The sequence below is a fragment of the Dermacentor variabilis genome, chromosome 2 (assembly GCF_050947875.1).
Source record: "Dermacentor variabilis isolate Ectoservices chromosome 2, ASM5094787v1, whole genome shotgun sequence".
Classification (NCBI taxonomy): domain Eukaryota; kingdom Metazoa; phylum Arthropoda; class Arachnida; order Ixodida; family Ixodidae; genus Dermacentor; species Dermacentor variabilis.
In genome coordinates this window covers 31,700,000-31,717,196 of record NC_134569.1, presented here as the reverse complement: position 1 = coordinate 31,717,196, position 17,197 = coordinate 31,700,000, and the positions used below count along the sequence as shown (strand labels likewise).

Here is a 17,197-nt window from a genome sequence, read left to right as displayed (position 1 = left end):
AAATACACAGGACGAAAACAAAGGTGTTTGTCTCGTCTTTCACTCTGTCCCATCTAAATTTGCTCCTAAAATCATGTTCTATAATGCTTAAACCAAGTAGATATGATGGAAAGAATGGTTGAGTTTGCACATTATGCGAGCCTTAGACACACTGACTGGATGTGTATTGCCTCTGTGACATGGTGTGCTGGACATTGTGTCACACAAAATTGTGGCCTTGGAGAATTTACCATCCATAGGTGTGCACAGGGGTATCCATTAGGGGCACGTCTGACCACACAGTAGTGCTCCTTCCCGTAGGCATCGCTTGTGACCTAGGACATCATCTAGGATATGAACTTCACTTAGGGCTGCTAAGTGCCGTTTCTTTTGAAGAAAGCAGTATTTGCTGCTATGAAGGTTTAGACAGCAGAGTCTGGCAGCAGGCGCTGCACTAGATTATTTATTCATAAGTTGTCTTCAGGCAGCTCAATGCAAGTATAATGTCCTTCTTTCATTTCGCAAGGATGCCAGACTTTGAAGAATATAACAAAACTTCTTTAGTTTCTTTATTTAGACAATCTTTTTTGAAGTAATTAGCTTGCATATATTTGTTGGTGCTGCAAGTTTGCTTTGGCACGTAAGTGTGACCATGGGATGCAAATGGCAGCAGAAATTTTACAAGGGAAAAGGAGTTTGCAAAAAATAACATCACTAAAGATGACTAGCACTCTGCTCGCATGCTCCTAGTTGAGTTGTGTTTGTGCTCACATATGGAGCACTTCCACGTTGTAATTATGTTCGCCAACATCAAGTGGACATTGCATTCAAGCAATGGCACTGCACAGTGTTACGTTTGGCGTGTAACACCTCGGACAAAAAGGATGCTCAAAAACCATGCCTAATCGAAATGGAGGATGGATCCCTAATTTGCTGTGGCTGTTTCGAGTGGTTGCCGGTCTGGCAGGCGCCATGAGGTCACCATGGTCTACCAGACGCCTGCAGCCTGCTGACAACGTCACGCTACCCAATAGTAATGCCGGTCTAGGTTCGAGAAACAGGCATCGCAACAACAGCCAATTTTTCAAGAAAAGCAACACAGTGTCAGCTGAAGTAAAGTAGTTTTACTTTTCAAGGCGTGACTTCACAGTGGAATGTACAGTCATGGAAAGAGGAGGAGAATACGATGAACATTGTGCATTTCACTATGCATTTTTCATTCAGGACAGTCAACAGGATCAAACCCAAGTCATTTTTCTAAGTAAACACACAAAACAAAGAAAAGAAAGAGAGAAAAAAAAAAGGACAATCAAGTAAAAAACACGAACAGCATTTCAACTAGTACTGGTGTGATTGTCACGAGACAAGAATAAAATCTGTGCAAGGAAATGTTTTTTCAAAGGACAAATTCCATGGAATGTACATGAGGTTGCTTATGATATACCAGCTTGTCCAACAGCTGCATCGACACTGAAGCAGAAGTGTGAAACACTGTTTGTAACAACTCAACTGTAGAGGCTCTTACACATGATGGCTGTAACCTTTGACATGGTGCCAGCAGATTTCAGTCAAGTGTACCTGCGTACAGTTCCCAAAGAGTGGACACAAAATCATTCTTGTTTTATTATGAGAACAAAAATTGCTAAGAAAAACATGTTAAAATAGAAGTTGCTGCTGCTGTTCTCGTGTTGATAATTATATTTTGAACCTGCTATCTTATCAAATATAAACGATGGTCTCATTAGGACAATCAGTTTTCATTGTAAAATGGAACTTTCTCATCATGTGAAGTTTGAATTTTTCAAATGGTGTTAGCTGTGCGTAGGCAAGCTGGAAATATGCAAGCCTTATTATGATGAAAGGGAGAGTAAGTAGGTTTTGTACTGAGGTGGGCATGACTGTGATATCAACACACTTTAGAGATAGGCAATTTTTTTTTTCATTGTTACAAGTGAAAGACAAAATGTAGGGCAAGAGGACATAGGGCAGCACAGATGTCACAAAATCACTTGGAAATACACTCACGTATCAAAAACAGTGTACTAGAACCAGACTTCAGAAATGAACATAAAAGAAGAGGTCACGGATGGCAATGCTATAGGTACAGACAATGTTAGTGCTATGACAGGTCATGTCATGAGAAAAAAAAATAGAAAATAAACCAACATGAAAAATAGGTACATACACATTCTCGAGTTGCACAGAGGCTTTCAACCACCACTTGACAGTAAATACAGTTTCTGACACTGTACACATAAAAGAAATGGCGGGAAATGTGAGAGAGCTTTATTTCTCTTCAAAAAACATGCTTTTGGGAAAGGGGCACGCCTTGATGTGGATGGGGAGGCCATCAAAAGTGGAGCAATGAGAAGGAAAAAAGCATCTGCTGCTTGATCGCGTTCGTTAGTTGTAGTCTGTCTACATTTTATGTTACACTGCAGCTCGCTTGTGTACACGTATCTGCATGTATGTAGTACTTTCGTGTGGTGCCTTCTCTGTCTGCTTGCTCCTCCTCATGTTTTGCCCCCTTGCTTGGAGAAAAGCATTAAAAGCTTCCTCCCACAAGCCCATTTATCTCTTGCAGGAAGCGTCTACTGCTATTGGCCAACTGGCCTGTTAGGTTGTGAGCTTTTCGAAGCATCCTAGCTACATGAGTATCGCAACGGTCACACGAGGGTGAATGAGGTGTTCCACAAGCAGACGTGCGAAACAGTGGCGTCCCTGTTTTTTTTTTTAGTTATCTTTAAAACTAAAATGCTGCATTTCGGCATGATGTGTGGTGCACTAGTAGGCGTAGGCTATAGGTGTAAAATAGAGGGAGGGCGGGCTGTACGTGTAAGCTGTACAGTTGTGTCGCTCTTTTTTTTTTGTATGTCATCTGCACTTTTATCTGTGACTATCATGAATGCCATCTGAGCGCTGTAAATAATAGGAGCCTGGTTGAACAGTTGGTGCTCACCTTGATATGCTTTCCAAGAAACATGGAATGGTGCAAAAACCAAGTTACGGACTTTATTGTGGACAAGTGACTGTCTCATTTTAATGACACATGCATACAATAGGTTGCTGCTCATAACTTGCACTGAGCTCTGGAGAATAGCATAGTTTACTTTAAGTGTGCTAAAGTCTAAGGTTCTTTCAACTGACTCTTTGGTAAACTTGTGTGAGTTTATAATGGTAGATAGCAGACACAGAGTATACAGTTCTCAGTGATCATGCTAATACTGACTGTATATGGGGCTAGAAAGTTCAGTGGGAATGTTGAACAAAAAAGCAATAATGGTTATGCTGAAGCAACATTTTTGTTTACTTTCTTGCAAAGAGTGCAAATGGTATACAAGCAAGAAGGTTAGTGGCACAAATAACATTGCATGTCCTTTTATGTCATTGCCGCGTTGCGCGCAGCCGCTGTTACTTTCAGCATGCGCGAGTGATCGCGAGTCCAGGCTTCTAAAAAACTTTGTGCCCTCTTGAAATCGTGCAGAAAGCACAACCAAGATAATTGTGTTTCAAGATGCTGCTGCTGCTTACAGGTTCCTCTGTTGATGGCTACAGACCTTTCAGTTGCATCTGTTTACCTATATTAAGTTATTGAAACTGGTGTTACTAAGAACTGATAATTTGGCCAACCGATGTAGCAAGCTATGGTTCAGGAACCTTGCTCTTTTGTGCATGTAAAGGGAGCCATTATGTGTTCAAAGCTTTGTGCATGTTATGGTTTTGAAGACAGACTAATAATCACTAAATAGTCATGAACCTACATAAACGAAGCACTTGAAATCGCAAGGACAGTCTCTGAGATGACTAAAAAATAAGTGAAAATAATACTGCTGGTCAAGTCAATCTTGTATTCTGTTTCAGGCTGAGTTAACATTCCTGCATTAAAATATGTAGCATGCTTCTTGACCAGAAGCTTTCACACTAATCAGAGGCATGTGATAAACAGCATGGAATTACCTCAAATATCATGGGAGACAAGTTGCCTTCATCACGTTCACAAGGTGGCACTGAGACAGTGCACACTCTAGTTTAAATTTAATTTAACTTGCGGGACCCTTCATCCTGGAGCTGCACAGTGGGCTATAAGGGACCTTGTAGTGTAAGGGTGCAGGTTAATTTTACCAATTGAAATCCTTTAAGGTGCGCCTATATGTAAATACACTAGGTTTTCCTTAATTTTGTCCCCATAAAACTATGCCTGCTGCAGTGAGCAATTCAAACCACCCTTATTGGTGCTACATTTTCTGGTAGCTGCTTTTGCGTTCCTCCTGGAAAGCCTAGCTAATTGGTTGTGCATCAAAATAATTTTGTCGGCACACTTTTATAGACTGTACTTGTGTTACTCGCAAACAAGCGAGACAGCATATGGAATGCATCAAAAAGCCATGTTTCACCTGTACTTAAAAGCCAACTGCAACGAAATTTCAGGCTACATATAAAGCCTAGTTTCAGATAGTGTAGATATAGAGTAATTTTACGTTTGAAGTACAAGTGGATGCATCACGAAAAGCCAGCAAGAATAAATGCTTTTGACACCAAAACTGAAAGAAAAAGAAAGGAAAAACACCATTAGTACTGCTTGCTGGAAGTTGTGCATTACCCAAACATTAAGCCAGCGTGGTTAGGCTGGGCCAGCAGCTGCCCACAGCACGCTGAAAAATCTCAGAGGAAACCTGCCGCAATTGCTAACCACCAAGTGCATGCATTGCCTGCTTAGGTGCTAGTCAAAGGCTGCTAACAAGAAATTAGACTATTACCGGCCCTGCAACATTGCCAAAATTGCATCAGTAGCATACTACACTACTCGCTTATAATGAATTCAATAAAAGTCAAATTTTGTTGCAATTGACCTTTAATATTTTGGGCCATGTATTTGTTTAAAGGTTTCTTCGCCTTATTATTGTTTCCTGGCTACTGTTCTGACCACGGTTTGTGTTTCAGTAGATGTTTCCACCAAGTAGAAAGCCGAGAACAAGCAGATATGTGCGGTCTTACCTGCCCTCTCTCACGAGCAGCGTTAGTACTTAAACCACTAGGTATGTTTGAATGTGCTTGTATCAACGTGTGTAGTAGAACTAGTGGAGTTGCAATCACCATGAAGTTATATACTGTTATGTCATTCTTGGCTCATCTGGCTATCAACATGAATTAACCTCTTTTGAACAGTAACATAGCTTAACACTCTGCTGATATGATGACCACCATGAATTGCACGGTGCATGAAATCCAACAATGGCAGACCACCAGTGGCAACAGTATAGTAGTGGTAACAAAAAATATTTGAAATGTTCAACGGCGCAAAGATGAGAAGCCTAACTGCCCTCTTAACAGAGCTATATTTCGATTATGTTTATTGAGTACACCCAGCGAGCATGTGCAGAAACTAGACTTTGGTACGCTGTATAACATGTCAGTGCTTCTCAGAAGGCACCATCTTCCACGGTGGTGACGCGAAACCAATCCGAGTTTCAACGCTCTGTTTTCGAGAATTCTCGTGTCGTGGTTGAGCAATGCCAAAGAAAAAGAGGATGGTGAGATGTGCAAGTTTCTTATATGTACAGGGATGCCCAGATGTACAGCAATAGACAATGTCACATTCATCCCACGAAATTGCATTTCCACAAAATGTTGGGAAATCGGACAGTCACCGCTCACAGGAGAGAACCTCACGTCTCACTTCTGAGCAAGTTCAGAAGCTGCAAAACAGGAAAAAAATGTAACAGGGATAACAGTATTGTGGATTATATACATGTAGCAGAGCCTTAACTTCACAGCAACGGTTTGCCATCAACAGCAGCCCGATCACCCCTATTGCATCTGCACAAAAATCTGAATGATCGGAAACAGCACGGGTGCCAAGTGGCGTGACCCAGTCTTGGTAAACAGATCCCACATTTTACTGACTGCCCCTTTGAGCTGAACAACAGTGTCCAATAAAATACATTCTGAAATGTTGTGTTTGGGAAGCATTTTACTAAACATGATGGTATGTTGGGTAGGAAAGTTGTTCATATTTGCAACAGCTCAACTAACATAAATTTTTTGTCCTGACTGGTGGTTTTACTGGGTCATACTGCTTAGTACCTGATCCCATTTGGTGCGGACAGTTTTGAGCTAGCTTCCATTCCCATCTCTGCAGTAGGAGGCTCAAGTGTCTAAGCCTTGGCGTCATCTAAGGAAATCGTAGCCTTTCAGTGCTGCATTGGCAACTCTTTGAGTTGCACCAATAGCCGTTGTGTCTGCGCACTTGTGGCGCAATAGCAACGCTGCATGGTGCAGCGGTTGCATGGACGCCTATACCACTTTGATTTACGCCCTATCGTTGTGGAAGTGTGAGAATGTGTGTGTGTGTGTATGTGTGCGTATGTTTGTGGTAGCCTTTTTCCTTTCTTCTCTCTTTATATGCTACTGAGAAGTGTTGAGCCGTGGCCCAGAAAGAAAAGATAGTAGAGCACCACACATGCAGGATACAGTGTAGTGCGAAGCTCTATCTTTTCTCCTGCAGCCCTTACTGCAAGTTTCCTCTAGCCATTTCCTGGCTTTCTTGCCAAAGTAAAACTCATCCTTCATCACTGCATGGGCCCCCAACATTGCGGTTGAATGTAGTCTTGTGTCATTAACAATCAACACTAGATATATCTTGCAGTGCACAGAGAGATTCATGTCATTGGAGGAGGTTGCTGGGAACAACATCTATGGCTGCACGTAGACTGTGCTAATTCTTTTTGTTGGAAACTTGGAAACAAAGTTTTATGTGTTACCATTGCTCGCGTAGTGGGAGCTTGGTTAAAGCAGTTGTGCTTTCAAGGAAGGACACAATGAAGATTCACTGCCTCACTAAAGCATACCAACATGCACATATACTTTGCAGGATGTCTCAACAAACAACAGGTTTATATATAGCATATACATCTCTGTGTATACTTTCTCCAGGTTGCCTAGAATGTCATTTGCGTCAGTGCAACATGCAGTAAATGCAGACATTAAGGTACTCTAATCCTTGTACAGCACACTGCATTTGGAACATACGAGATCGTATTATTGTGTAGCTTGCATCTTTATAAAATACTGTGAGGAACATGACGAAGGATGCCGGAAAGTACCACTGCTTTGTCTCTTGTCATAGCTGCATCTCTCCGCACAAAGACTGATTTGATTGTAAAGGAGCTCTTAGCTTATTGGTGGCATTTTCAAGGTGCTGGTCCTAAGTACTAGTTTCAAAAGCAGCAGAATTGTGCGGGGATAATGCAGTGCAGTCTTTTTATCTAATGAAGTGCACTCATGTTACTTAATGGTTACACATTATGCAGTGTGGTAAAAGGCTTTGACATATTGAATCACTCGTGCTTAGTTGAAATTTGACAATACTGGTTAAATTGTAATTGTGGAATTTTGCATGCAGAGTGGAAGTACATGGCTGTGAGCTTGATATATTGTGCATGTTTTACCTTAATTGTGTCGCATCTCATTGAGCGGAGGACCTTTCAGGTTCTTGTAGCTCTAAAGCACATCAAAAGCCAGGATGTGCTAAAAGCCCCAAAGTGTGCATTGGCAAGGGTTGTCAAGTCTGGAGAGAGATTATTTGTGCAGTCATAATCTCCCATATTTGAGGAGCTTGCACAAGTGCATTTAATACACACCTGATTTTTCTTTTAGACGTGAACATTCGTGTGTTAAAGTTTTGTCCTCAGCTGTATTGAATTTGTTTATTTTGTGCTGTGGTTGTAGTTATGTGCATGCAGGAGTAAAGTTCAGAGTGCCATGAGACTTATCAGATGCCATAATCTTGGGTTCCTAATTTTGTATTCTTTTGGCTGAAGAAAGCCAGCCTCTCATCTTATGTTTTTTTGTCAGCAACAGATGCACTACTGTCACCTAATAGAACAAACTTTTCTTTTTTTTCGCATCTTGGACTTAGTAGGATATTCATAACCTTTGTGGTTTGTTTTCCGATACTTTTTACGTGAGCCAACTATAGTGAATACGCTAATTTACTACCGTTGGCTCAAGCAAAAAGTTTGGTTTTCTATGTGCACATTTATTGTGGAGTAGGGTAGAACTTATATGTGCACTTCTTGCTTCATTCGTGTCTTTTTCTTTGTTTTCAATCATGTTTTTTCTTTTATCAACTCTCCAGACATTTCTGGAGACCTCTAATTCTAAGGGGCAAATGGTCATAGCGACATGTGGTCAATAGCAACATATGGTAAGCCTTCATATTGCAAGCTGCCATCAAAATTTTCAAGACTGTTTGCTTCTGGCAATATTTGACATCTGCTAATATTACTCCAACCTGTGTTTTGTTTGGTGTACATAAAATGTGCCAGACTTTAAGAATTGAATAGCATTTTTGGTTAATGATCCTGTTATGTAAATTTTAATGGAACACTAGACTGAAGGACTAAGATCACCCTATCAGAACTTCCTTGCATTTATTTGGCGAAAGAAAAGAGGTGGCTAAATCGTGGGGATGCCGATGAAGGAACTTACCTTTTAAATGTCATGTCAAAACTGCAGTTCTGATTAATATTGGGTAATGTGGTACTTTCAATATTCTTGCATGATTAAGCGCCTTTTGTGCGGATAAAGTATAGAAAAGTCACATTTGTCCTCCTTTAGTAATCATTTTTTCATTAATGAGCAATCAATCATGTCATGAACAAATTACATGATGTCAAGTGGAGCTGCTGTCAGGAGTACCTAAGTCACATTTCTGCCCATCTCATTAGCGTCATTTCTTGGTTTAGTATTTAAGAAACCTATAGTCTATCACTTTGGGAGCGCTGGCCTAGGACATTTTTTTTTATAGTGGACTGCTGTCCAGTCTATCAAGCACTGCACACATCACTTGCCTCTCGGACACAGGAATGCTCAGAACTCCACACAGAAGGCTATATTTGACATTGCTCTAGTTGGTTACATATGATAGACTTTTGGAATGCTACCACTGCACTGTTGTTTAAGCAGTTTTACTTCTTTACGTTCCGGTCTCTCTTTTTCTATCACATTCTCCCTGTTCAAGGTAGCCAACCAACCAGAACTACCTCTGGTTGACCACTCTGCCTTTCTACACATCTTTTCCTACTCTGTAGTCTACCACCCTCGTTTACCTTGATAACTGTTTCTATAATGGTTCTGTGTTGAAATTTAGCAAATTTTCAACTCTTCAAAGAGACACATGACATGATTTCTAATATCTATTTGTTGCCTTGTGGCAGAGTTGTAGAGTATAGTTATACGTATTGGGCCCACATGTCTAAGCTGGTCACACAAGAGCTTTCTATCGGCTATTAGGAAAGTGCTTAAGGTATAGAATTTCAGTAGGGCAGTCTTACGTGTGCTTGTTCAACTCTGCAGGTAGCAACAGAGACAAGGCAGACAGGAAAAACGTCTAAAGTAAGCAAATGGCTGCTAGGCAGTACTTCATATGTGTGCTTTTGCTAGTATCAACACTTTCACCCTGTTCTTGTTTCACTTGTTGAATGTTAAATGAGCATCAATTAACATTGGCCACTGGTTTTGTTGACTCATTTGCACACAGGCACTGCCTTTTGTTGGGGTGATCATTACCATAATGAAAGCTATTAGCATAGCTCAGAATTCCAAACACCAGAAAGCTGACAAGACATTTTCAGATAATGCAGCAGTAGTTTCCTTTTCATCCAGCAATATTTATATGAAGATTCATTTCCAGCTAAATGCAGGTCATGACCACTTCGAGAAAGTAGTTATGAGCCTGACAGTATATAATGGGTTTGAAATTCTACCTCTGAAAACATGTTTCATTTCTTAAGTCTCAGCGCATTTTATGTGGCTCCTCCAGCATAGTGATTACAGATGGAAGCTTTTGATTGTTGCCCCTAGTGCCGAGGCATGTCTATGCAAATAACAGCCACAGTACCATAGAAAAAATGTTAAGTATTTGAGAGTCGCTAGAAGCGACAGCTAGGGTGAACAAGACCCTCCCGAGCAAAAAGTCTGCTTGAACTTCACATAGCATTTATCCTGCATACTGCTTTGGCCGGGTCAGCACAACAATATATATGTGCTCCAAAGTCTGGCTGCTGCTGGCCTCAAAACAGTGGCTGCTTGTTGCTATTGACCTCTGCCATTTTCATCAGTTCCAAGCTGTGGATCATATAAGAATTGGTTGACAATGTATGATAAAGCATGCAAGAAGAACGTAGTCACACTTGTGCACCAAGGCGCTTAAACAGAGCTCTTGTGTGACAAGCGTTGTCAGTCAGAGGGATAAGGTGCGGTGGATATGTGCAGTATAGTTACACGTAATGGACCCATGCGACTAGGCTGGCCACACAGTGCTTTCTTGTGGATGTCTGAACCTCTTGGATTGCATCTCTCTCCAGGGGTAGGGCAGTGTCAGGCTTGCTTCTGGAAGGAGGCACGTGGAACTTGACTGGTGAAGTTTCAGGCGGTGCGTGAAGTCTGCTGGGCTCCACTGACCAGACCCCTGTGGGTAGTCTCGTTTGTGCTGCTGAAAATCGGAACCGAACGTGCAATAGATACCAATATCAGTCCTTGTTGGTATTTCTGCCTGTTTTACTTAGATGTGCTCTGCTCACTTTTTTAGCAAAGCAAGGTATCTTTTCTCCCTTGTTTATCTCGCATTACGTAGCCTGATATGTTGTATAAGGACAGCTATATGTAATTTGCAGAATTACTGATTAACTATCAACAGAGCTGTCACACTTTCCCACCAAAGAGAATGATGCTACCATGACACACTGCATCCTCTGGACACTATTGCGTTCCTGCGACGTTCCTGTGACATAATTTCTCCTCCTCCCCTTCCACTACTTACTGCATTATGCTCTGATTAACGTGCTCAAGTATATATCTGCGATTTCGATAATTCAATTTTTAATGTCAGCATTAGCTTCTATAGGGATTAACCTACATTTGCGCAAAGTTTGAGCCGGAAATCTTGATTCCCTTTCGTTATAGCTGGAGGGGTACATCGTCCACGTACCCCTCTTCCCCCGAAATTTCTGTGTACCAGGGTGCCTGGTATAAAACGACCTTTAATGCAAAGCATTCCTTGCCTCATACCAGGCACATTGCGGTAGGTTTCTGTCTAGCATCGTATGGAGCGCCTTCAATTAAATAAAAAAAGAATTACTTGTCCGATGGTGAGATTCGAATCACCTCACCCTATGCTCTACCTATTAGTCCACACATACACGAATGCATACATTTCTCGCAACAACTAGGGCTTTGAGACGATTGGTGCATACGTCATGTCACACAGCAACAAGTTGCTTATAAAAGCGACCGTGTGCCAGTTTCTGCCATCCATCCCTAGTGGTAGCTAGTGCTTTGAGATGCTAGGCGACATCTTCAGCAGGGCGCATAGTCTGGTCTGCTCAGACCCGTGTGTGCTAACAATTTGCACACAGCCGCTTATTGGAAAGGCTAGTGCGCGTGCGCACTACGGCCATGTCATAAATGGAACATCGCTTTCCCCACTCTGCTGTAAAACTGATTTCGTGGAGCGTAAGGGTGCGGCCACTTGGCTTCTTGGTAATTTTGCAACTAGGCTGATAGCCCGTTGCTCACCTCTTGGCAAAACGCACTTATCAAAAATGTGAAATCTGAGTGAAACAAAATGTAAATGACACAACTAAAAATGTCTATAACTGCCTTTGGGATCAGCCAAAATTTTGACAGTCACCCATGTCGTAACGAAACTGGCTGTAACATTTATTTACTGGAATCGGTTGTCATGCCATTCGCCGTCGCCGTCATACTAGCATTGCTGTCGAGCCATCCTTGTTGTCATGCCTTCACTGTGCCTCTGTCACACTCGCATTGCATCACATGTTTATTTATTTATTTATTTCACATACTGTCAATCCCTCATGGGATTATAACAGGAAGGGCAAGTACATATGGTAGTATTTGCGAACAAGTGTATATATAGATTATATAATCATAAGTGTGTTATTGCAAAGGTTTTAGTTTCACTAAACAAAAGAATGAAGCAGTTCATCACAAATGCAATATTTGGGTACAATATACTATAACAAGGAAGAATCTGAGGAAACAAGAAACCAAACACGAAAAAAGAAAAAGAAACACCTGAAATCACCTGTGATATACAATACCTAATGAACATGACAAACAGTATGCAGTCATGCGTATGATGCATCATACAAAAGGAACACTCATAGATTAAAGTGTTAGGCTATGAAGATCGGTAACAAACCTGACTATGTAAGTCAGAGCTGTAAGGCAAGAAGGTGTTCTTCCACTGAATTAGCAAATGTATCTAATGAGGAGCTGTTACTAATGGATTCACTCAGTTGATTCCATTCTCTTATCGCTAAAGGAAAGAATGAATTCTTAAAGCAATCGGTATGAAAAGAATGCTCATTGAGTGTTTGTGTGTTCTTATGCCGCGTTGGCCGTGTTTCATTTCTGGAGATGTATCTAGAGGTATCAATCTTAAGCTTGTTGTGTAACAGCTGGTACATAAGTTTAGAACGGGCTAGTACAGCTCGGTTTTGTACTGTTAGGATTCCGGCTTTGTTAAGTAGTTCGGTGGGCGAGTCTGTTAATTTATGTTTATTGTATATGTACCGTAGAGCTTTCCTTTGTACACCTTCTAGTTTTTTAATTAGTTGTTTAGTATGTGGAAACCAGATAACATTTGCGTACTCAAGGACTGACCTGACGAAAGTTTTGTAAGCAAGAAGTTTTGTATCGGGTGGTGCTAGTCGGAGGTGTCTTCCAAGAAAGAAAAGGCGTTTCATTGCAGTTGCTGTAACATTATTTATATGGGAGTTCCATCTGAAGTCATGTGTTAACGTTAATCCGAGGTACTTGTGTTCATGAACTCGTATTAGTGGCACGTCGTTAACGGTATACATAAAGCTCGAGTTATTTTTTTTTTTGGTGATTGAAAGAACAGCAGATTTCTTAGTATTGATGGTCATCTGCCAGTGGGCGCACCAGTTAGACACAGCTTTCAAGTCGTTGTTTAATGTTATATGGTCATCATATGAGTTAATATTTCGATAAAGGATGCAGTCGTCTGCAAATAGCCTAATGTTTCCTGTGATTTTTGCGGGTAGGTCATTAATAAAAATTAGAAATAAAAGGGGAGCCAGAACGCTTCCTTGGGGGACTCCCGATGTTACCCGGGCTGTCTGGGAAATCTGTCCATTCACTTCCACAAACTGGGTACGGTTAGTAAGATAGTCGCAAATCCAGTCAATTATGGGGCCTGTACCTAATGTAGCCTGAAGTTTCCTTATGAGCTTTTTGTGTGATACCCGATCAAATGCCTTCGAGAAATCGAGTAGGATGAGGTCTGTTTGTCTGTGTTGGTCGATATTAAATGATATGTCGTGGGTTAGTTCCAGTAGTTGAGTGACTGTAGAAAGGCCTCTGCGAAAGCCATGTTGATATGGTGATATGATACTCTCCTGGTCTAAGAAAACGGTTATGTGTTTTAGTATGATGTGTTCTAGAAGTTTGCACACGGTACTCGTAAGTGAAATCGGCCGAAAGTTGGACGGGTCGTCTTTGGAGCCTGACTTATGTATTGGGACAACTTTTGCGGATTTCCAGTCCTGTGGAAGAACAGATGATGATAATGATTTGTTAAATATTATACAAAGGTACTTCGTCATCCATTCTGCGTATCGTTTCAAGAAAGCGTTGGGTATTGGGCGTTGGGTTAAATTACATTGCACATGTGTTAATCTATGCCGACACAACCACACAGTTGCTCGCCTTACATGGACACGTTGTGCCATTAGGTAACACTGAGGAAGCCCGCACAGTGCTAGATAGCCAATTACCTGCAAAGTGTTTCGCACGACATTGACTCTCAATGTTTGGTTCTGCATAACATTGACTCTCAATGTTTGGTTCTGCATAATATTGTTATAAGTTGTTTTTTACAGCTTCTGTGAAATTAAGAAAATAAGCTGCATGATGCTTTGGAATCCAAAAAATTCATGGATAGTCACTTTTTTTAGTGACCTTGAGGGCTTTTCAGGTAATTCACTGTTCTGATCACACATTGATTTTACATTCAAAAACGAGCTTCACAGATGTTCGTTCATGCGTACAAGCACTTAAGTGATGGGATACACATATTTGTGATGGTCAACGCTGTGGTCTAGTACAATGAAATATTATTTGTTTTAGCATACCGTGATGTGGATTTTGCTATCGCAATACGCAGCTCCACGCAGCTGCCTACTATGAATTTTTAACCACTTGCGGAGTTTGCTTCTCCAGGACATTGAAATATTAGCTCCCCTTATGCCACCCTACAAAGGTCACTGTACTTATATGCTATTACGAATGATTGTCAGGGAGTTTAATTTTCTTAATGATAGCAAACAACTGTGAGTGGTCTTAACTTGAGTAAACTTTTATGTCAATGAAAGCTTTCTTGAGGTCTCCTGAAGTTCACTCAAGATTTACTGTATGTAGCACAACTGTGATACTTAATGTTGATGTCAAAAGTGGCCAAGTAGTAGTAAAAATTGTGGCTAACAGGCTTTGAAAATATTCACTTTGGTGCAAGGCAGCTAAGCCTAGCGATTGGGAGCACTACACATGCATGAGATTCACTTTTATATAGGTTGTCTCGTAAGAGTGAAGTGTGGCTTACCGGTGCGCCTATTGGGAGCAGTCCTTCTCGGGGGTGGTGCGCGGTGACTCTAGGGTGAGGGCAGTGGGTCCCAGGTGGTGAGTGGGGTGGTGGTGAGGGGTGCTCACGAGGATGGCGTGGTGGTAGAGGCATAGGACGGGGTAAACGGGGATGCCGTAACCTTGGTGCCGAGCCGGGACAGTCGTGGCTCCAAACACAGGCTCAGCCGGTACAGCTCTTCATCGGGCATCAGCCGCCCTGGGTCCAGCAGGTAGTTGAACACCTACAGTCGTTAAGTTTCAGGTTAAGGTGGCGCGCCATTCTGATGTAAAAGCATGAAATGGCCCATTGAGCGAGAAAGCCGGTGTCTGTAGCAGTAAAACGGCACCTAAATTCACGTTGTCTGCGACGCCACATCATAAGCGTGCCTCGACGGAGCAGAGTGAGCGAATCGGAACACTTGCTATCCAGCTGTTGCGTGAGAGGAGACAGCATCGCCACGACACCACGTCACCAGCACACCTTGACGGAACAAATACAGCGACGCGACACTGCGGGGTGATACGGGTTGTTGGCGAGGCAGCCGCGTGACGCGTGTGTGCGAGTGCCGCTTGTTATATCGTGCATATTGCTCAGTACGACAGCAATGGAGGCATTACTCATTCTCTGCCTTTATTCCATCCTCTTCTTCCTCCGCCTTGGGCGGCTCCAAGCGCGCGCCTTCTCATGGCGCTGCGGTAGGCTGCGACGCCTTATATAACATATCCCCTCGGCAAAAAAAAAAAAAAAAAAGTTGTCCGTTACTTCCTGATGTAATCATGCAGCTTCTTTGGTGTCTTCTTTTTGTGGGCGCTTCTCCTCACGCGCTCTTGGCATCTTGGCAAATGAATTAAATCTTGTTGCGTGCGCCCTACAGCAGGTGGTTCAGGATTCAGGGGTGCGTTATCTGCGCTTGATGTGCCAGGTTGTGACGGATGGCTTACAGCCGCACTAGTTGAGTAATCGGATGCCGGTGACCAGTTCATGACAGCAGTGGTACCTAATTTCATTCTACTGATAGCTTCAGGGTGAACGGCCGCTAATTTGGAAGCATTCCACACCCGCCCATCTTCCAAGAGATAGAAGGCGGGTTCGCGCTTTCCAATAATTGGGCGCAGAAAACTGTGAAGATAACTTCCCATGAACTGCAGGTAATTTAACCCAAACGTAGTCACCAACGGCGAAGTTGGGTTCCTTGGCACCACGTTTTTGATCGGTGTAGCGCTTCGACGTCATTTGCTTGTTCTTGATGCGCTCTCTCAACTGCTGTAGTGCCTTTGAAGCGTCATTGGTGAAACATTTGTCAGGGAATCCCACAATGTCAAGGCGCCCAAGGGGGAGGAAAAAGAGGATGGAATAAAGGCACAGAATGAGTAATGCCTCCATTGCTGTTGTACTGAGTAATATGCACGCTATAACACCGCTGTCTCGCTCTCGGAAGCCGGTGCGCGGCTCACATCTCTAGTAATCTCTCTCTCTCACTCCACTGGGCTAAGCTGCTGCGCGCGCCTGCTGTCCTTGGTGGTCGCTGCTGCTTCCTCGATCTCTCGTCGTAGAGGACGTCGGTAGCATGCGGCGTCCTTGATTTCTCAGCAATATCGTCCAAATTATTCTGATCTACAGCCAACGTGCTACCATAGAAACTGTACAACAACAAAAAAAAAAAAAGAAGAAAGAGAGAGATAACTATTGAAATATGGGGTTTTACGTGCCAAAACCACGATATGATTATGGGGCATGCCGTAGTGGGGGGCTCTGAAAATTTGGACCTCCTGGGGTTCTTTAATGTGCACCTAAATCTAAGTACAGAGGTGTTTTCGCATTTAGCACCTATCGAAATGCGGCAGCCGAGGCCAGGATTCAATCCCACGCCTTGTGCTTAGCAGCTCAACACAACAAAGAGAGAACAGAAGAAGAAAAAATAAGAAGAAAAATTCGCGCCAATAGAATCACGAAATTTGATAACATACCCTGTAGCAAAACTCTAAAACATTGCTCATAGCACAAAACTCGAAGGACCGCTCAGCGGCGTTCAATTGGACATTAATCCTTTTGCATTCACCACTCAGATATTTTTTTTCACCAACTTTATGATGCGAGTCTTCAGCATTCACAGAACCCCATATCAAACCGGCCTGTCTCCATGTTCCCTCTATTAGATCACCCCCTTAAGGTACAAGCCAAGTTCGCCCATAATACATCAATAACCACTATGCCTTGTCCTCAACCATTGCAATCAATAAACTGCCAGCTTAAATTGCTGCCGAGAACAATTGTGATGCACTTTTAAACAAATAAAGTGTTTGCTGCACACTGATATGTAACAGGGTGTTGATGAATTGTGTCATCTTCTATTCCCAGTTTAAAAATACTACCATGGTGCTTCATGAGCGTAAAATATTTTCTTAATCTGGTATATATGCTTTAACTTCATTAGTACACCAGTCTTGCCTAAATGTCTTCTTCCTTCTTGTGTGAACGCTTCTATAACAGATTTTGCATAACTAGCATTCAGGCATTATCAGTATTTTAAGCTGACAAGCAACAGTA

The 17,197-nt window shown here is 42.2% G+C and overlaps 1 protein-coding gene across 1 annotated transcript in view; it reads right to left on the bottom strand.

Moving 5' to 3' along the window:
* Positions 1 to 1,083: 1,083 nt before the first annotated feature.
* LOC142570281 (ras-specific guanine nucleotide-releasing factor 2-like) overlaps positions 1,084 to 17,197 on the bottom strand; it is a 391,080-nt gene continuing 374,966 nt past the window's right edge. The window contains exons 30-31 of the mRNA XM_075678676.1: positions 14,630 to 14,891; positions 1,084 to 10,474 (exon numbers count right to left, since the gene is read on the bottom strand). Of these exons, the coding sequence (XP_075534791.1) occupies positions 14,733 to 14,891 (159 nt within the window). The 3' untranslated portion in view covers positions 1,084 to 10,474; positions 14,630 to 14,732. The remainder of the gene's footprint in view (positions 10,475 to 14,629; positions 14,892 to 17,197) is intronic.